The following is a 19,329-nucleotide window of genomic DNA, read 5'->3' as shown; positions in this document are numbered from 1 at the left end:
GCAAATAACATAAATAGGTACTATCAATGTATATTTAATAACCTAGTGTTATAATTTTAATACCATATTAGTACACGTTGATTTTTGATAGAATGCTAATGTTTTTTATCCATGTATGTACAAAGAACGAGTCAATGAGGTAATTGTATATGATCATATGGTGTGTAGCTATTCATAGTATACATTCAATAGTTTACAATAAATTATTTGGCATTTTCTATCAGGCTATGTACTTAGTAATATCTCTCAATAATGTTTAAGACAAAACATGTTGACAGATAATGTCATAAACAAGTGCGCCTTATTTATAGTTATATAAGTAATGTTATTTGTTGATAAGAATATTTTTACAATTTATTCATAATACTATGTTATACAAATTTGAATATTATTTCTCAAAATACTTCTGTTCACTATATACATTTACATTGAATAGCCTAACATTAAACTAATCAAACCAATCAAAATTAGTGCTGACCGTATTCAGAATCCCGTATCAAATTTTTTCAAGTGCTTGTACGTTTTGCTGTGCATAATGATTAAAAGCATGGTAGCATTCATAATTTATTAAATAATTGTACATATATCATAGTTTTGTTGATTCCAGTTCGTTTATTGTAGATTCATGGAGTGATTATTATTAATTAGTTTTCATAACCAGTGTTACAGCTTGCCAGGCTCCCTTAGTTGGTAAATGAATTATATTGTTAGTTTTTTGTTAAAGATATTTAATATGTTATCGAGTGTTGATAAGGTGTGTGAATCATTGAGTGTTTGACTAAATATATAGAGCGGCTGAAGATAACATAACACATAATAATTCTGATTAAATAAATTATTTTTCTATAAAATAAGCATAACGCATATTACTACTACTACAGTTTGATTTTCCTATTTTGGGAATACTTAAGAACTAATTTTTAAACAGCATATGAAGTATTGTTAACATTTTAGTAAACAAATACAAAATATTTGTGTACAATTCCAATATTCCAATATGCAATTCTACACTTTTTGTTGATGTTTGTAAACATGTTATCGTATCATTGTTTCGTGTGTATATTATTACTTTTTGTGTGTGTATATCAGGTCAGGTGTATGCACCTGTACGTGTTTGAGCTCTTGGCACTTAGACTTCAATGTGTATGAATACCATCGAGTGAGCAAAGTGGTCGTCCTTACGTGTCGAATTTCTTCTGCAAATGCTCGTTGTTCTTCATATCTGTTCATTGATACCCGTTATTTATCATATATCTACATTCAAAATCAATATTCTCATTCTACATAAAATAAATAACTAAGGTGAGTGATATATGGTCATCTTGGCACTATTATATCATGTCTTCTTTAGATGTGCCTAAGGCGAAAGATATGTTAATTAAAAAGGATATCTCAGCGAATCAGATGCCTCTGTGGCGCAATCGATTTTATTGCTCTTGTAAGATATTTACTTACCTATTTGTTAATACGTTCAGGGTGTAATTATATATCAATGGAATGCAAAAACGTTTGCCTTGCATTTTAATCAATACATGAGGCCATATATACCCAGGGGCATAATTTGAACAAACGTGGTAGAGGACGACTTTACGATATCGTATGGTTCTCCTCTACAAAGTACTAAGTAGTTAAAGTAATAACCATAAGGTTCACATTTGCCCTGGCCTGGGCATGTTTTAAACATCTCCATATCAGTGATAAAAACGTCTTCTTTTCAGAAATCATCACAGTTAGATATAACTTACACCGAAAAGGATAAAGCAAGCGAGTGCGTTGAAAGAAAGGGGTATTAGGGCTGAGTGGGGAACGGTATTAAAGACTCAGAACAGTATATGCATTTTAACATAAACTGCTATTTTGATTACCGTAATTACTCTTACTTTTCGGAACTCCCCTTTTTTGGGTAAAATAATTATTTTTCGTTACTCTTAATTTTCAGACATGCGCGTTATCGTCTATCATTAATGACTCTAAATTTTTGACAGTATATTTTACAGCGCTATTTTACCAGAGTTCGGCACTTTATTCGCTTATCTTTTGACACTTTGATCATGGAGTTTTACAAACGGATTAAGGCCATAAAACCTGGGAGACGCATGACTGAGGGCAATGGACCATAACATTTGCGTAATTGGGTAAATAACCATGTATACCGGTAGAAAACAATCAACTCAACCAACAGCATTTTAAATCACATCTTCCTATTAAAGGGGCCGTCCAACAGATTGGTAAATTGACAAAATTAAAAAAAGTTGTTTCAGATTCGCAATTTTTCGTTTTTGTTATATTTTTGAGGAAATAGTAATACTGACCATTTACCATGCTCTTTAATATCCATTATATGCATCTTTCGACGATTTGAAAACCTGATAATTATAAAGCGTCGTGCGACGCAAAACGATTGAATAATTTTGAAAGTTCTGTTGTTGTAGTAATATTTTGGGAAACTACGAGGATTGCTTATAAAGGCTAAAAAATACATCCGCTCTAAGCACGAGCATGGATGGTCGAGTGGTCTAGGCGGGAGACTTTTTACTCCAGGGGTCAGTGGTTCGAGCCATGTTGAGGGTTACTTTTTTCATTTTAAAAAAATTTATTATTCTTTTTTTACTGGAGATTTTAAGGTCAAATGTTTAAATTTATCAATATAAAGCATTTAATGACATGCTTCAATACATGCCAAAATCTGTTGGACGGCCCCTTTAAGGAGGAGTATGTTAAATGTTTTTCCTTTTTTGTTCTGTATCATTTCAGGCAAGAGTAAGGAAAGCTGTGAAATTGTTTTTATTTTAAAGAAGAAACACTATTGTGCATTGATTTATTGCTTTTATTTCAATATTATTATAATTTTCGGACATTTAACTTTAGTCTCTTAATTTTCGGAAAACAGGAATTTTTATATATATTTTCCATATCTAAATTTTCGGACACGATTGATTTGCCCTGAAATAACACAAGGCTAAATTTCAAATCAAAAAGCTATTTAATTTCATCATAAATTGATATGTCAAGTCAATATAAATAACTAACAAATAAACATGAACTTGTTGTAGAGAATGTTTATATATGCTTGGAAATCATGGAAACCAAATACGAACAAATAAATATATGAATATTTTTTTGTTTCAACAAAATTCTTTTCTTTTTTTTGCCGATAATTTTTCTTTGAAAAAAGTCATCTTTAAAAAAAGGTTTATTAAATTCTCTCAAGTACGACATTCAATCATACACACATTAACCCTTTTTAACAGTTAAAACCTGTAGAGAAACAAATTTTGTACAGAGTCACAGTGATTTTGTGAGATCAAACCCGAACAACACTCTGCTTTGTCTTTATAATTATTTGAAAAATACAACAACGAAAAAACACACTATGCACTGTCTTCACAAGTCAAGGATATATATGTACTAAGATTTTTACATTGCTGAATTGCTAAAAATATCCAGATTTATTTTATGCTTAGACGTGAAATCAAAGCAAGAGGGCCTGAAAGGCCCAAAGTCGCTCACCCAAGATACACAGGAACTGACCTGTTCTTTGCAGCCCAAGATATAATTATTACGAATGTTCTTTCCAAATTTCATGAAGATTAAACTATATATGTGACTTTAACAGTGTTAACAAGGTTTTACTATAGCCAAATGAAAAATGCCCCGCCCCTTGGCGGCAATGTTTTTCAACCAACCGGAACCATTTTCGAACTTTTCCAAGATATCATTGGGACAAATTGTGTGACCAAGTTTCATGTGGATTGGGCAATAAATGAGTGCTAGCGATGCAAATGTTGACGCCACATGACAGACAAAAGGCAATTATAAAGCTCACCATGAGCACAATGTGCTCAGGTGAGCAAATAAAATTAAATACTATTTTGTATCCTCTGCCACTGTGCTGGAACACTTAAAGATAAAAAGTCATTTAATTTATGTTCAATAACCATAATTTTGTTATAGGGGGTTTATGTGTGCGAAAGTGATGTATATTTAAATTCGCTTAAATGTAATCAGACCTAAAAATAGACCTTGTTAAAAAAAACAAGAAAATAATATTGCTTTAACAACTGCATACTGTAAACAGTGTTTGTCAGTGTTCATAATACACGTTCTCATCATTAAAGGTCAGCTAGCGTGCAGGTTCTAGCACTGCATGTTCAGCTAGCAGACATGTAGTTAGGGTCCAGGGTTCAGCTAGCATGCATGTAGTTGGGGTCCAGGATTCAGCTAGCATGCATGTAGTTTGTGTCCAGGGTTCAGCTAGCGGGCATGTAGTTGGGGTCCAGGGTTCAGCTAGCGGGCATGTAGTTGGGGTCCAGGGTTCAGCAAGCAGGCATGTAGTTGGGGTCCAGGGTTCAGCTAGCGGGCATGTAGTTGGGGTCCAGGGTTCAGCTATCAGGCATGTAGTTGGGGTCCAGAGTTCAGCTAGCGGGCATGTAGTTGGGGTCCAGGGTTCAGCTAGCAGGCATGTAGTTGGGGTCCAGGGTTCAGCTAGCGGGCATGTAATTGGGGTCCAGGGTTCAGCTAGCAGGCATGTAGTTGGGGTCCAGTGTTCAGCTAGCAGGCATGTAGTTGGGGTCCAAATAGTTGTACCCTGTAGATGAACCTCCAGGCAGGAACCCCATGTAGTCCGTGTCACGGAACCCAGAGTCTGCGCCTTCCAGAGACCTCTTGGGCTTCAACCTGTGACTGGAGTTGTGCATGGACGACTCATAACCACTGGAAACAGAGCAGTAGGAGATGATATTTTCACCAATCACACGATACTCAACATTTATCAGCTAACATCACAACACAAAAGTGTTCATCAAGTTTTAACTGAAACATATGTTATTAAAACTGTTTCAAAATACTATTTACATCACATTCTTTTTGTTTTGTTTTTATCAAAAGACTTGCTTGAAGGATATGGATTTGATGACAAAAGAAACATATAAACAACCTATTTTTATTATTCGGATTGGATTTGAAGTAGGAGTACTAAATTGTTTAAAGTGGTAACCATTTTGATGAAGGTTATATTTATTATATGAGCTTTGTTCTACGAAAACTGGGCTTAAACATGTGCATAAAATGTAATCCCAGATAAGCCTGAGAAGTCTGCACAGGATAATCAGGAAAACACTTTCGATTGTTATTGAGTCTTCTGTTTAGAGGAAGTGTCTTCTAAATGCTAATCCAGTTTAGACGAAAAGAAATGTCCCAGATTAGCCTTGCAAACTGCTCAGGCTAATCTGGGACAACACTTCCTGCACATGCAATTCGCAGAGCTTTCCCAGAACCAAGCTCGATATATTGACCTTACCTGTCGACACACTCATCACAGAAGTCCACTGCGAGGTCTGGCGGGCAATCCATGCAGTGCCAGCGAGTACCGACTATAGGCTCACACTCGCATCTGTCGCACTGAAACAGTCGTCATCTTAAACATTTTGCGATCAGAAGCAAAGTGTAAGCAAACAGCATAAAACCAGAACAACATTCAAGTAACTCGCAGTCTGTTTAGGTTTTATGCTGTTTGCTGTTTGCTGCTCAGGTATCAGTATCCTAGGGTTGGAGATGAAGCCTTTTAAACAGGAATCTAATAAGAAAGTACTTAAATTTATTATGATATTTTCTTAGGGACTACAAACATGTCAATGTGTGTAGCTGAGTGGAAAAGGATTAAGTCATTACCCTATATCATTATTCCTGTGTAAATGTACATAAGGGCAAAAATTAGCCTGAGTTCTATTAAAATAAACAACTTAAATTGTATCCCATATTGTTCTTAAAGATAAAATTTCATTGATACATTTACACTGTTTCTTTATTAGGCTGCTATTATTTTGTTTTAAAGGGCTACTATTGCATTGTTTTAAATGAATGTCTATATAAAAACGCATGTATTTATGACCCATGTCATGCAAAAATGTGTCTTATATGTGGCCAGAATATATCTTGACTAGACATTATTTATTACCTTGAATCTGACATGTTCTGTCATGTTCTCTATTACCTTGAATTCGATACGAAGTGTCACATTATTAAATACCTTAAATACGACTAGTTCCGTCATGTTCCCTATAACATTGAATTTGACACGAAGCGTCACATTATTTAATACCTTGAATCTGACATGTTCCGTCATGTTCTCTATTACCTTTAATTCGACACAAAGCGTCACATTATTTATTACCTTAAATCCGACATGTTCTGTCATGTTCTGTATAACCTTGAATAGACACACAGCGTTACAGTATTTATCACCTTGAATCCGACATGTTCCGTCATGTTCTCAGCACTCTGCCTGATCTTTCTGTTCCTCAGCTGTTTCAGCCTCAGCAGCTCCTGGTATTCCTCTGTTCCTCTAAACTCTAACGGAAACCCTTCGTCATCCTGGGAGCACACACATTGACAAGCTTTTATCTATACATGCTGAGCCATATAAATGACATACACGATACATCAAAAGAACCTTAGAACATTCTTCTTTAACAAATAACAACAAGACCATAATGATAGGAAACTCCATCCTAAATATTTGTGTTCTCCTTATTTTGAACCAATGATGCACTGTGCTTTAATAAATGGCATGCCTGGAGAGATCAACCGACAGTATGAGACCCACCGACTGACAAAGGGAACAAAGTGATTCCAAAATAGCCCCACCCCTGCCTTCCCTAGCAACTGGTAGTCGGGAAATGATATAAGCAATAGGAATAACAGCCTACTCTAACCTTAAGAAATACAAATATATACTCCTGCAATGTTGATTGTATGGTTTCCCAAGTTTCCTACTCTTGCCCACCACCAAACACCTTATGATGTTTAAATCTACTAAGTTTTTAATATCATGTGAGCTACACTGACACAAATTAATAAATAATCAACCCATGTTAAAATGGTGTCCATGTTCCTCTTTGATTTAATATGTACAAACACGGTTAAATAATGGATACAAAAAAACTTGCAAGTTAAGAACCAATCACCAAAATGTTTTTGCTCCATAAGAGATACTGAAATGGGTATTATCTGGCCTCAAGTTGATCTTAATAAGAACACTAGACTCACAGAGAAGTCCTCGTCTGCCATGGCATCCCAGTTCTCAGTGCCAGAGGTGACACTGCCCTCGTAGCTCTGGGAGTTCTCATCATCGTTGTCTGTCATGAACACCGGTGGAGTGACAGAGGCAAGGAAGGTGGAGTTGTAGTACATCCTGTTGTAGCGGTGGTGACGATGGCTACCAACCTGCACACACACGGCAATGACAAATAGTGTAAAAACAGGTGGTATTGTAAATGGGAAATAGTGTTAAAACAGGTGGTATTGTCAATGGGAAATATTGTAAAAACAGGTGGTATTGTCAATGGGAAATATTGTAAAAACAGGTGGTATCGTCAATGGGAAATATTGTAAAAACAGGTGGTATTGTCAATGGGAAATATTGTAAAAACTGGTGGTATTGTCAATGGGAAATATTGTAAAAACAGGTGGTATTGTCAATGGGAAATATTGTAAAAACACGTGGTATCGTCAATGGGAAATATTGTAAAAACAGGTGGTATTGTCAATGGGACATATTGTCAAAACAGGTGGTATTGTCAATGGGAAATATTGTAAAAACAGGTGGCATTGTCAATGGGACATATTGTAAAAACAGGTGGTATTGTCAATGGGAAATATTGTAAAAACAGGTGGTATCGTCAATGGGAAATATTGTAAAAACAGGTGGTTTTGTCAATGGGAAATATTGTAAAAACAGGTGGTATCGTCAATGGGAAATATTGTAAAAACAGGTGGTATTGTCAATGGGAAATATTGTAAAAACAGGTGGTATCGTTAATGGGAAATATTGTAAAAACAGTTGGTATTGTCAATGTGAAATCTTGTAAAAACAGGTGGTATTGTCAATGGGAAATATTGTAAAAACAGGTGGTATTGTCATGGGATATATTGTAAACACAGGTGGTATGGTAAATGGGAAATATTGTAAAAACAGACGAATTGTCAATGGGAAATATTGTAAAAACAGGTGGTATTGTCAATGGGAAATATTGTAAAAACAGGTGGTATTATTAGTTCATTAAATAATTAAATAATCTGCTCTGTTGACCAAATGCAAATATATGGAATTATTTTATAACTTCAAAAGAATTACTTATACCGTTTGTTGTTAGGATTATTAGCTGTATTTAATAGATTTCATTCATACAACAATGGCCACTTAACCTAGTGACATTTTACCTGTGCAAGCATAGGAGATGTAAGGGCTTAACAAACACAAGGTGTACAAAATGAAATACTTTCTAAAGACCATAATCCATCTACTTTTGATTAAAGTATTGCAATGTTGTGTGTTTTATTGCATGGAAACTTCTGTACATGAACCAGATTGAGGGCAAAAAATTAAATGTCTGTGGAAGTTTTTTAGGACAATGTACGCACAAGTTGTGGCAAGGCTGGGATTCAAACACAAGATACACCAGATTGAAGATCCTGGACTCACATCAGCCTCCTCAGACACTGATACTGATATAAGTCTCACTGGGGAAAATGGGGCTTAATGCATGGGCTCAAAGTTTTGTCCCAGATTAGGCTGAGCTGAATATTCATTTAGAAGACAATTCATTCAAACAAAACATTCAATTTAAGCAGAAAGTGTTGTCCCTGATTAGCCTGAGAAGACTGCAGAGGCTGGTCCAGGACTACACTTGAGGCACATGCATTAAGAGAGTTTTTCCCATAACATTACTCATAGGAGGGACCACCAACCTTTTTCTTGAGATTCATGGTGCTTGGCATCCTTCCAGGGATGGGAAGCCCCGCCTTGGCAAGCTTGATGAAGTACTTCTGCACTCGACTCTGAACCTGAACACCGGCAAAAAAAACTCTTAAAACTTGCTTATTTTTTACTCATTAAACATAATAATTAACTTAGTTGTTAAACATTTTCAATGTTTTGAGTCAGTACATGTATACACATTTCTGTGTCATTATTGATATTAACTTCAGTTGTGATTTAAAGATTTTTTTAAAGCATAGGGAATATATTATAATAACAATATGTCAATTTCCTGAGTAGAACCAGTGTATCGTGTCTTAAGAATGAGCATTTGAAGACTAGTCCTGTTAGAATCAAGCTCACAAACACATTAGACCATGACAGGTACAATCAAACATACAAATGCAATTTATTATTAAAAGAATTTCTTGGATCCATACAGAGGTAACCCACAAATTGTATCAATTATTCAAAGGTCAATTTTTTATAAATTAAGTTCCCTTAAACTGGGGTAAAGACATGTTTTTGCCTTAATAACATGCAATAGCAATATCCCAATATGCAGACATGAATGTAGCCTCAGTGATTCAACAAAGAACCACAAACTCTCAGGACCAACCTGCAGCGTAGTGCGGTTGCCAAGGGCAGCTGCTATCTTCTGAAATCTCCTGGCCTCTATTTCCTCTGGAGGAAACTGTATCAGTAGCTCTTCCAAGCTGAAAACACACCCATCGATATAAGTTCATTTTCTTGATGCAAAGCTAGTTTATTCAGGTGATAAATATTAAAAAATGTCAATCTAGTGTTCTTGATGCTTCCAAAATAATGAGAAGTTAGTAAAATACCCACTGTGCTAGTAAAAGTAACTTATTCTAAGCTCTAGTATGGTATGAAAGTACAGAGGGTGTATATCCCATAAACCATCAGTTACTAACTGTGTAACGATTATATCTCAACCGACTACTCAATTACTCGGGGTGTATGGAAATTACTTGGGATATATGGAAAAAACACCATGAGCACGTGACCGCTCTAAGCCAATCGGATATGGTCATTTTTGTTGGAGGTGAGATATACGAGAAAATTCCATATGCAACAAGCACTTTTGAACTGAAAAAATATTTATCTGTTTCCTTGCAAAAAATTATCCTTCTCACCCCACTACCTACCGTTTCTGCTCCTCAGTGGTCCACAACTGGTTGAAAGTCTGCGGCTTCTCCTCCGTCTTAACACGGCCCCGGATCACCGCCCCCTCCACATCCTGGGGTGCAGATACCATCTTGACCTCCTCTGTTTAAGAATACAGGGCATAGACATTGCATGACTGATTACAAACTACATGTTTATTTAATACTGTATCAAATATTGTCAATCATGATGCTGGTGAGGATTATGATGCAATATGAAGCAAATTGATAGTGAGGATTATTATTACACTTCAACACCGTTATTTCGAACACCGATAATCCGAAGTCACCGTTATTTCGAAGTATTTTTCCGGTCCCGAATTTGGTTCTTCTTTGTTTAATGTAAAATTTCATTGTTAATCCGAACTTCGTTAAACCGAACAAATCGTTATTTCGAAGTGATTCTGTCGGTCCCGACAATATAATTCGCACCTAATCATCAATCTTTAATCCGAAGTCAAAGCTGCAAAACGATAAGCAAAATTTCACACCTTTGTCGTCTGGGCGTGGCGCGTCAAAAGCTGATAATTACTCCTTTGTCGTCTGCGCGTAGACGTTAATTTTATAATGTCGTCAAAAGCCGATAATTACTATTTATGTCGTTTTGCATTCTTTTGTAACAAATAAACGTGTCACGTTAGGTCCGAGTAAATGTCCAATGAAATTCATCTTATATAAACTCTACCTTCTACGAGCAAACACGGGCGGAAGTGAGTGCTTCAATGTCCTTGACACATTGGAGAAATATGTTACACGCGTCCAGTTTTGTGCTGCTAAGTTCAGTGTTCAGAGAGACATCGCGTCTTATTTTCAAAAAATGTTAATACATTTCCGAAAATGTATTCATCTGTATTTACATGTATGACAATTTGTGCTATTCGTTATATTTAATATGGTCTGATAATTTGTGCTATTCGTTATATTGTATATGTTCTGATAATAAGTGCATATTCATTATATTTAATATGTTCTGTACTTAGAGAAAACCTAAAAAGAAGAACAAGAATCGTTTTATTCCTTCGTTTGTTACAAGAAGAAATCTATTGCCATCTGACTAGTTTACGTTTTTAAGTAAACCAATTATTAATAGTAGCGTGTAACCGAACCATGCGAATTCCACGTTTTATTATTACAGAATCAAATAAGTCGTCTGTCAAATGTTTATTTCGAATTATCGTTAATTCGAAGTTTTTTTAATGGTCCCGACGACTTCGAAATAACGGTGTTGAAGTGTATTATTGTTTGTCTTCCTAGTTTGCTATGAGTAAATGAAGAAAACGCAGTCAAGAGTAATGAATGCATACAGATAAAAATATATAATGATAATGATGATGAAATAGCTGATACTATTCTTAATATTAAAATTTGTAGCAGTTGTGAACATCTGTTTAAAGACTATAAATAGATACAGTGATATATTTTTCTTTATCTATTGTATTGATACTTGCACATGCACAACTGACATATATACATGTAGATGTACTTTTTTGTTGTACAGCCAAACCTCTAACCAGAGACCACCTCACTATTAAGACCCATTTTTCTGAAGTCCTTTGAATATTCTCATTTCGTACTTTTACTGTTTAAAACAGATGAATTAAGATTTTTTTTTTATATAAATGGGCCGTGCTCTGTGAAAAGGGTGTTTAATGCATGTACGTAAAGTATCATCCCAGATAAGCCTGTGCAGTCTGGAAGTAGAGTTGTAACGATTCCGTTCGATGCATCGAAAAAACCAGTTCAACGCCGCCGATTCGATTTCGATACCAATACGGCCAATTTCAATTCGATTCACTGCAATCCCGATTGATCAGCATATTAAACCCTACTTTCCAAATCCGTCGTCTAAACTTTCTTGTCATGTGTACTACGTCTTGTGATTGGTCGGTAGCCAATATGGCATCCAATGAATGAATTTATACAATGCTGAGCATTACATCAACCGGTAAAATGGCTTCTTAAACCAAGCTGAAAGACGCACCGTCAAAATTTAAACCAAAAGTATGGGAATATTTTGGGTTACGCGAAGGTTCTGATGCAAATTCAACTTGCAAAGCGTGTTTTGTTGACGTAAGTTGTAATCAGTCAGTTGGTTTGTTTACTTAACTGTGTGCATTCTGTTAAGAAGTCAACTGGAAGTTGTTTATGTACTTAAATGTTTGTTTTTGTTTTGTTTTTCTGTTAAACACATGTGATACATTGTGCATATTATGTTATTTAAGAATAACTCAACAGGAAGTTTTGTTCAATAAATTTGTTTCTTATAAAACAATGTGCGTTTTTAAATTTTGTTAAAAAAATTAAACACTTTAAATATACAACATAATAACTTAAAAAAAAAACTAAACATATTAATTCATGCCCTGGACAAACCAAACATGAAATAGTTTGCAAAATAAGCTGCAAATAGTTTAATTTGAATCAAATCGAAAATAATCAAATCGGACCATTTGGTATCGAAATCGAATCGAATGATGAGTGAATCGTTACAGCTCTACTGGACAGGCTAATCAGGGACGACAATTTTCTCTGTATTGATATTTTTCTTGTAAGGAAAGTCCCTACTTAGCAAAATGACACTTTAGGCGGAAAGTGTCGACCCATATTAGCCTGTGAATTAAACCCCCTTTTCACAGAGCACGACTCAAATATGACATGATCATGAACAAACTGGTCTGTGATAATACAAGTCTCCCAGCACACACCTGGGGGTACATTCCCGTCTGTGAGCTGCTTCTTCAGTCTGGTCATGTGACGATGGCTGCCGAACGTTGAGAAGTCCAGCGTACTTGTGTATTTCTCCCAGCTGATGTGGGGCAGCTCTGCAATCTGTGACAGCATGGTCATGTTTAACTCAGCAGTGTCAACATCAGCAATCTGCATTCCTTGGTGAACCAGGAGTATCATTCAATGCACAAGTGAAACACAGACAGAATTTACAGGTTTTTATAAATGGTGCATGGACCAGATGCAAATATATTTTTAAAGTCAGTCTATAAGCCATTAAAGCCTGCAAACTACCACAGTGTAAATAAAGGATCTCCCATTAATGGAGAGGCACACACTTCATGCTAATCTTAAAATAACCACAGTTTTCTGGTTAGTAAATGGTAAGTACCATTACAAAGACAAGACTGGGCCTTAATAACTGGTATGCATTAAGCTGGCACTAAACATTTTAAAATATTATCAATTAGAAATATTTGTTTTCATTCAAATTGGGAAGAAAATAATAAGCACAACATTTGGAATCGGTCCTTTGCAATTTAAATAAGGGAAATAACATATTTACTTCAGTGCTAAATAAACTTTTGTAATTACAATAACATTTTAGCAAACTACTTTTCATGTTCCATTTCATTTAAATAGCATATTATAGTGAACATCTTTTAACTCTTTCAGTGCTGGAACCGAATTTTGAAGGTCTTTGCAAACAGTTTGGATCCAGATGAGACGCTACAAAACGTGGCGTCTCATCAGGATCCAAACTGTTTGCTATTCTGATGGTATTCTTTGAACAAAATCGAAGAAAATGCTAATTTTAGAAATTCAGCAGATGACATTTTAGCAGACAACAAACTTCCCAGCATGCAAAGGGTTAAACCAATAAAGTAAAATGATCCTTGCTCTAGGAAAATGGGGCTTAATGCATGTGTGTAAAGTGTTGTCCCAGTGCAGTCTGCACTGCGTAAAGTGTTGTCCCAGTGCAGTCTGCACTGCCTAAAGTGTTGTCCCAGTGCAGTCTGCACTGCGTAAAGTGTTGTCCCAGTGCAGTCTGCACTGCGTAAAGTGTTGTCCCAGTGCAGTCTGCACTGCATTTAGTGTTGTCCCAGTGCAGTCTGCACTGCGTTAAGGGTTGTCCCTGTGCAGTCTGCACTGCGTTAAGTGTTGTCCCAGTGCAGTCTGCACTGCGTTAAGTGTTGTCCCTGTGCAGTCTGCACAGCGTTAAGTGTTGTCCCAGTGCAGTCTGCACTGCGTTAAGTGTTGTCCCAGTGCAGTCTGCACTGCGTTAAGTGTTGTCCCAGTGCAGTCTGCACTGCGTTAAGTGTTGTCCCAGTGCAGTCTGCACTGCGTTAAGTGTTGTCCCAGTGCAGTCTGCACTGCGTTAAGTGTTGTCCCAGTGCAGTCTGCACATGCTCATCAAGGACAACACTTTCAGCCTACATTGAATTTTCTTTGAGAAAGAGACTTCATTTAAACTAGTAATTGGAAAGTGCCGCCAAGACTGCACAGGCTAATCTTGGACAACACTTAACTCTTTCAGTGCGGGAACCGAATTTTGAAGGCATTTGCAAACAGTTTGGATCCAGATGAGACGCCACAAAACGTGGCGTCTCATCAGGATCCAAACTGTTTGCTATTCTGATAATATTGTTTGAAAAAAATCGAAGAAAATGCTAATTTTAGAAATTAAGCAGATGACATTTTAGCAGACGACAAATTTCCCAGCATGCAAAGGGTTAACACACACGCTTTGAGCCCCATTTTCCCAGAGGTTGGCTCATATTTGCACCTTCTGAGGCCTGGGCAGGTTAAGGTCGATGCCCTTCTGCAGTTTCTGTACAAACTGTATGGGGTCTGAGAGGGCTGCCTGACGACCTTCATACAGCAGGTCAAGGTCCTTCACAGCCTAAATGACTCAAGTGTTAATACAAACATGATTTGAATGATAACACATTTTGCAGTTTCAAATTTATGTCAATTAAATAAAAACACACAATAAAGGCAATGGACAAACAAGTATGGAAATAGAGTATTTGTTATTCTTAAATTATATAGGGTGGGAAGAAAAACAAAAAATTGTTCAGGAGACTAAAAACAGACCTAATTTATATGCCAAACAAGGGACAAAATTGTCACAAAACCAGGTTTTCATTGTGAAAAAAAATCTGATAAAGGGAGACAACTCAAACTGAACTTTTGAAACGAACAAACAAAATTAACCCCCTTTGTAAGTTTGTTTTAAAATAAATCTATTTTTAGTCGTGGCGACCTTGACATTGGAGATATTGACGTGATTCTTTCGTGCGACACACCGTCCCATGATGGTGAACAAATGTGCCAAATGATTTTATATAGCCCAGACAAGCTCATTTATGGCTATTTTTTACCTTTGAACTCAAAGTGTGACCTTGACCTTGGAGATATTGACGTAATTTTTTCGCGCAACACACCGTCTAATGATGGTTAACAAATGTGCCAAATGATTTTAAAATCTCACAATGAACGACAAAGTTATGGCCCGGACAAGCTTGTTCCGCCCGCCCGCCAGCCAGCCAGCCCGCCCGCATTCGCCAATCTAATAACCAGTTTTTTCCTTCGGAAAACCTGGTTAAAATATAGTGAGCGGATTCTGAGTTCATCCAACCAAGGTGTAAGTTCAAAATTTTCAAATATGTATCATATTTTCAACAAACAAAGATAAATTATCTTATCATGAGTAAATTTAATCTGCTGCTTTCTCCTTAACCTCCTTATGAAAGCATGGGCATTGTAAAAAATGAATTAAACATGTTCCTTTTAGAAAATTAAGATTTGCAAAACCTGTTATCACACAGGTAAAACTTTTTGTGTTGACAAAAAAATGTGGGAATGAAGTGCTTAAATACAAGATAACTACTCATGGTTTCTAACTTTAGCACTTCAGACACCTTAAACACTAAACAGGATATTCACTTATAATAATACCCCTGTATTTGTTTGTTCTATGATTTGAAACTGGAAATTCTTTTTATTTAAGTGAGTAATTCTTCAATTGCGAAGCATGTGGCATTCTGGCAATTTGTCAATATGATAATGTTACACCATGATATGTGTGTAAAGTATTGTCAAGGATCAGCATGTGCAGTCTATGTAGGAACAACACTTTTCAACTTAACTTGATTTATGGTTAGAAGAGACAACCGTTAAACAAAAAATTTCATAAAAGTGTTCTCCCAGCCTGTCTTGAAAACTCTTAACGCACATGCACTAAGCCCAGTTTTCCCAGAATGAGGCTCAAATGTTCCTTGATACCTGTATTCTCTGAGCTTCTAGAAGAGCAATGGTCTTTAGTAACACCTGGTAGTCATGGTTTCCCCTCAAGGCCACATGGTCTGATTCAAAGTAGTAGGTCTCCTTCTCATCATCAGGTGTGTCTGAGTCTGCATACTGATTGGCTGGATTTTTAAACAAACTGAAATCTGATTGGTCAGTCAGGAGTGAGTCTGATTCAGATTGGTCCATTGCTTGAAAGCTGCTTTCTGATTGGTCAAGCCTCACACTAGGTGAGTTGCTCATGTCTTCCGCAACCAAAGCCATTTTGATGGTCCTGCAATATTTAATTGGAAAAAGTAAGTATAAGTAGTTAACAGGTTTTGTTAGAACATGAATGAAACAAAAATAAACTTCCTGCCAAAAACATGTCATTAAATACTGTTATAGCAATTTTTTCAAATCTATAGTATACACCGTTTCAGGTGATATTTAAATAAAATACAATAGTATTTGGGAATACATTTTATGTGATAGATTACTCCAATTGAAAGATCTAATTCCACACAGGGATATAAAAAGGTAGCAACAGTAACAAGTTATAAAGGGCCTTTGGGCTTTTGGCACTGATATAATAATTACTTTTTTACCATGATTGTCAATTAATAGCTAACATAGAGTCAACCAATCAAACGAGAACAAATAACTGTCACATAATTTTCACCTTCTGTCAGTTGTGTCTGAAAAACTTCAGTCCCATCCAGCGCAGAAATAGACAAATCACAAAGACAATGAGAGTGCTTGGGATGAGCATGAGATAGTACAGCAGGGAGCCAGTGTCCATCACCCTGGCGTTCAATCTGGTGTAACCTGAAATATTATACATGTACATGGAAATCTGCAGCATTTTGTTTAAGTTTTACTTACTACTACATGTATTGAACATCAGTGCCTCCATAATTGTATTATACTTAATGGAACTTATGAGATGAAACATATAATTACTATGAAATAAGTTCCGACCGTTCTCTTAAAGCTTGATTGTAGCCTTGTTGTTGTTGCTCAAATATCTTCATAATTAAATTGAATTGTCTACAGTTTGCCAAATAATCATAGAATAAAAATGCAAGGTTTTAATTGTATTAAAACAAATTAACAAGCAAAATAGCTCTTCTTACTATGAAACATGTTTAAAATATTGGATTGTTGAGGGGATGAAAAATGAAATGCTTCATCCATAACTTCACGCCGGGTATGCGAATACTTCGTTGACGGATGGCACTTCACTAACAAAGAACAACAAACGCCACGCGCGAGAGGTAAGTTCTTCTGTTTTATTTAAAGTTATATCCTAAAGATAAGTTTTTAAGACAAGACACATGGTCGAGTTGATAATTGGTGTATCCTTTTGTATTGGGAATACACAATTTCACGGAAGAATGGTACAGTTTTTTCCCAAAAAATAAAAAATTTGATCGGAAAACAGCATAAACTGGATGAACAGTAAACATTTTAACAAAATAAAACTACTTAGAATTATTGCAAGAAATTGTTTGCTATTCCAGCATGTAGAGTAATCACTGTGTTTCAAATACTGAAATTTTGATAGTATTCAATGAAATATAAACAAAGATAGTGAATGTTGTAATAGGTGGCATACATAAAGTTGCAGGCACTTTGTTTACCGATAAAGGGCACTTCAGATTACGGAGACTTTCAACAAAGCGGGCACTCTAATAACTGAGTTTTATCTTCTACCTTAAATGCATTTATTTATATTATGTCTATTCATACGAAACATTTTGAAAATATATTTTTCAAATATCACATTACTATTAATTTATACTATGTTTATTATAATTGCAATTTTCAAATAAGATAATATTTATTATTAAATAAATGTGTACATAATGAACTTGTTTTTTATTGGTAACTTGAGATTCAGAGAAATAAAAATACAACGGATAATGCGGATCAACACAATCGTGTTTAATTTTACTTATAGCAGGGCTCTAGATAACGGTAGTGAAGGGGTCTTTATGAGGCAAATACACATTTGTTCTTCATAAAATCCTATGTCGGCTGTGCTTATTTGAATCGCATGTGTTTCCTTTTATCTTCCTTAGTCTTAAAGAACTGAGTGCACACTGAGCACTTTATGCATCCATCCTCATGTGTCTTCAAATGACGCTTCAAGTAGGCTTTCCTAGCATAACTGGCCTCACAAATTCCACACGAGAACCGTTCGCGTGTACACAATTCTTCTTCTAAACTAATGTCCAACAACGAACCGTCGGCGGCATTCATAAGCTCCGATTCGCTAATCCTGTAATAAACAATTGTGTCACTTATATGCAACTTCATATGCAGCATGTGTTGTGTTTACATTTAAAACAAAGACGGATATGCATAACTTTTTACACCACTGTCGTGTGATTAAATCGACCCCGCCCGTTCTTTTATTGCTATTTTCGTTTACTGGCATTGAGCCAAAAAGTTCCAATAGAATTTCGGACCTGCATCGCTGCTGATATTAATCTCTGAGAGGCAGTTTAAGCAGAGTGATTATTCATGACATGCTATCTAATATATAAGTAAATAGCCTTAGTACCTTCATTTGGACATAAAGATATATGCTTTAGATCAACCGTTTAGAACGTCATTTAACATAGATGGTCATATTGATTTTACTCATTAGACATATCCAATTTGTTTAACATTTATCTTTCACATTTATACCAAATCATAATCATAATTCAAAGGGATAAGAACATGCTTCGGTAATTCGTTTTTTATTTGCGTACTAAGTACATACATTTTTATTTATTGCCTGCTTACTTTAACAGTATTCCACAGCGAATTCTGCATTTTTGATTCACAAAAAACGAGTGTGTTATATCTGGAAAAAAGTGTCTAGATGTCGGGAAACGAAGTGCCATTGTTTTTTAGATGATCGGTAAACGAAGTGCAGATGAAAAATGTGCATGCGACTCTTAAAACATTTGAATTTTCTCAAATACATTAGTAAACTAAAATGTAACATGTTGTAACATTACTGGATATATTGATCTTTTATTTCGAATAGTAAGCATGTTCTTGATTTATTTCATAGTATGTTTATTTTGTTAAAATATGTACTGATCATTCAATTCATGCTGATTATCGATGGAATTTTATCGTGTTTTTTAAAATAATTCACCGTTTTTCCACGAATTTCTTTCTTCGCAATACGAAGTGCTATACCATTAATCACCCAAACAATGTTCTGTGTCTAAAATCCAAATAAACAGAACATAAATACAAAAAAGCTGAAGAACTCACCTCTCGCGCATGGCTTTTGTTGTTCTCTGTTAGTGAAGTGCCATCTGTCAACGAAGTATTCGCATACCTGGCGTGAACTTAGAGAAAAAC

The 19,329-nt window shown here is 35.7% G+C and overlaps 1 protein-coding gene across 3 annotated transcripts in view; it reads right to left on the bottom strand.

Annotated features, from left to right (window-relative positions):
• Window positions 1-4,057: 4,057 nt before the first annotated feature.
• The window catches only part of LOC127839361 (ZZ-type zinc finger-containing protein 3-like), a 260,902-nt gene continuing 245,630 nt past the window's right edge, over window positions 4,058-19,329 (bottom strand). The window contains exons 5-12 of one of the 3 annotated variants that reach the window (XM_052367719.1): window positions 12,651-12,774; window positions 9,928-10,048; window positions 9,378-9,474; window positions 8,749-8,844; window positions 7,048-7,224; window positions 6,244-6,372; window positions 5,300-5,400; window positions 4,058-4,713 (exon numbers count right to left, since the gene is read on the bottom strand). In XM_052367719.1, the coding sequence (XP_052223679.1) occupies window positions 4,548-4,713; window positions 5,300-5,400; window positions 6,244-6,372; window positions 7,048-7,224; window positions 8,749-8,844; window positions 9,378-9,474; window positions 9,928-10,048; window positions 12,651-12,774 (1,011 nt within the window). In that variant the 3' untranslated portion in view covers window positions 4,058-4,547. The remainder of the gene's footprint in view (window positions 4,714-5,299; window positions 5,401-6,243; window positions 6,373-7,047; window positions 7,225-8,748; window positions 8,845-9,377; window positions 9,475-9,927; window positions 10,049-12,650; window positions 12,775-19,329) is intronic. The other 2 variants (XM_052367717.1, XM_052367718.1) reach the window with 2 other exon arrangements.

This window comes from Dreissena polymorpha, chromosome 7 (genome assembly GCF_020536995.1).
Source record: "Dreissena polymorpha isolate Duluth1 chromosome 7, UMN_Dpol_1.0, whole genome shotgun sequence".
NCBI classification, from domain to species: domain Eukaryota; kingdom Metazoa; phylum Mollusca; class Bivalvia; order Myida; family Dreissenidae; genus Dreissena; species Dreissena polymorpha.
Note: the sequence above shows the minus strand (reverse complement) of the source record. Positions and strands in the feature narration are given on the sequence as shown.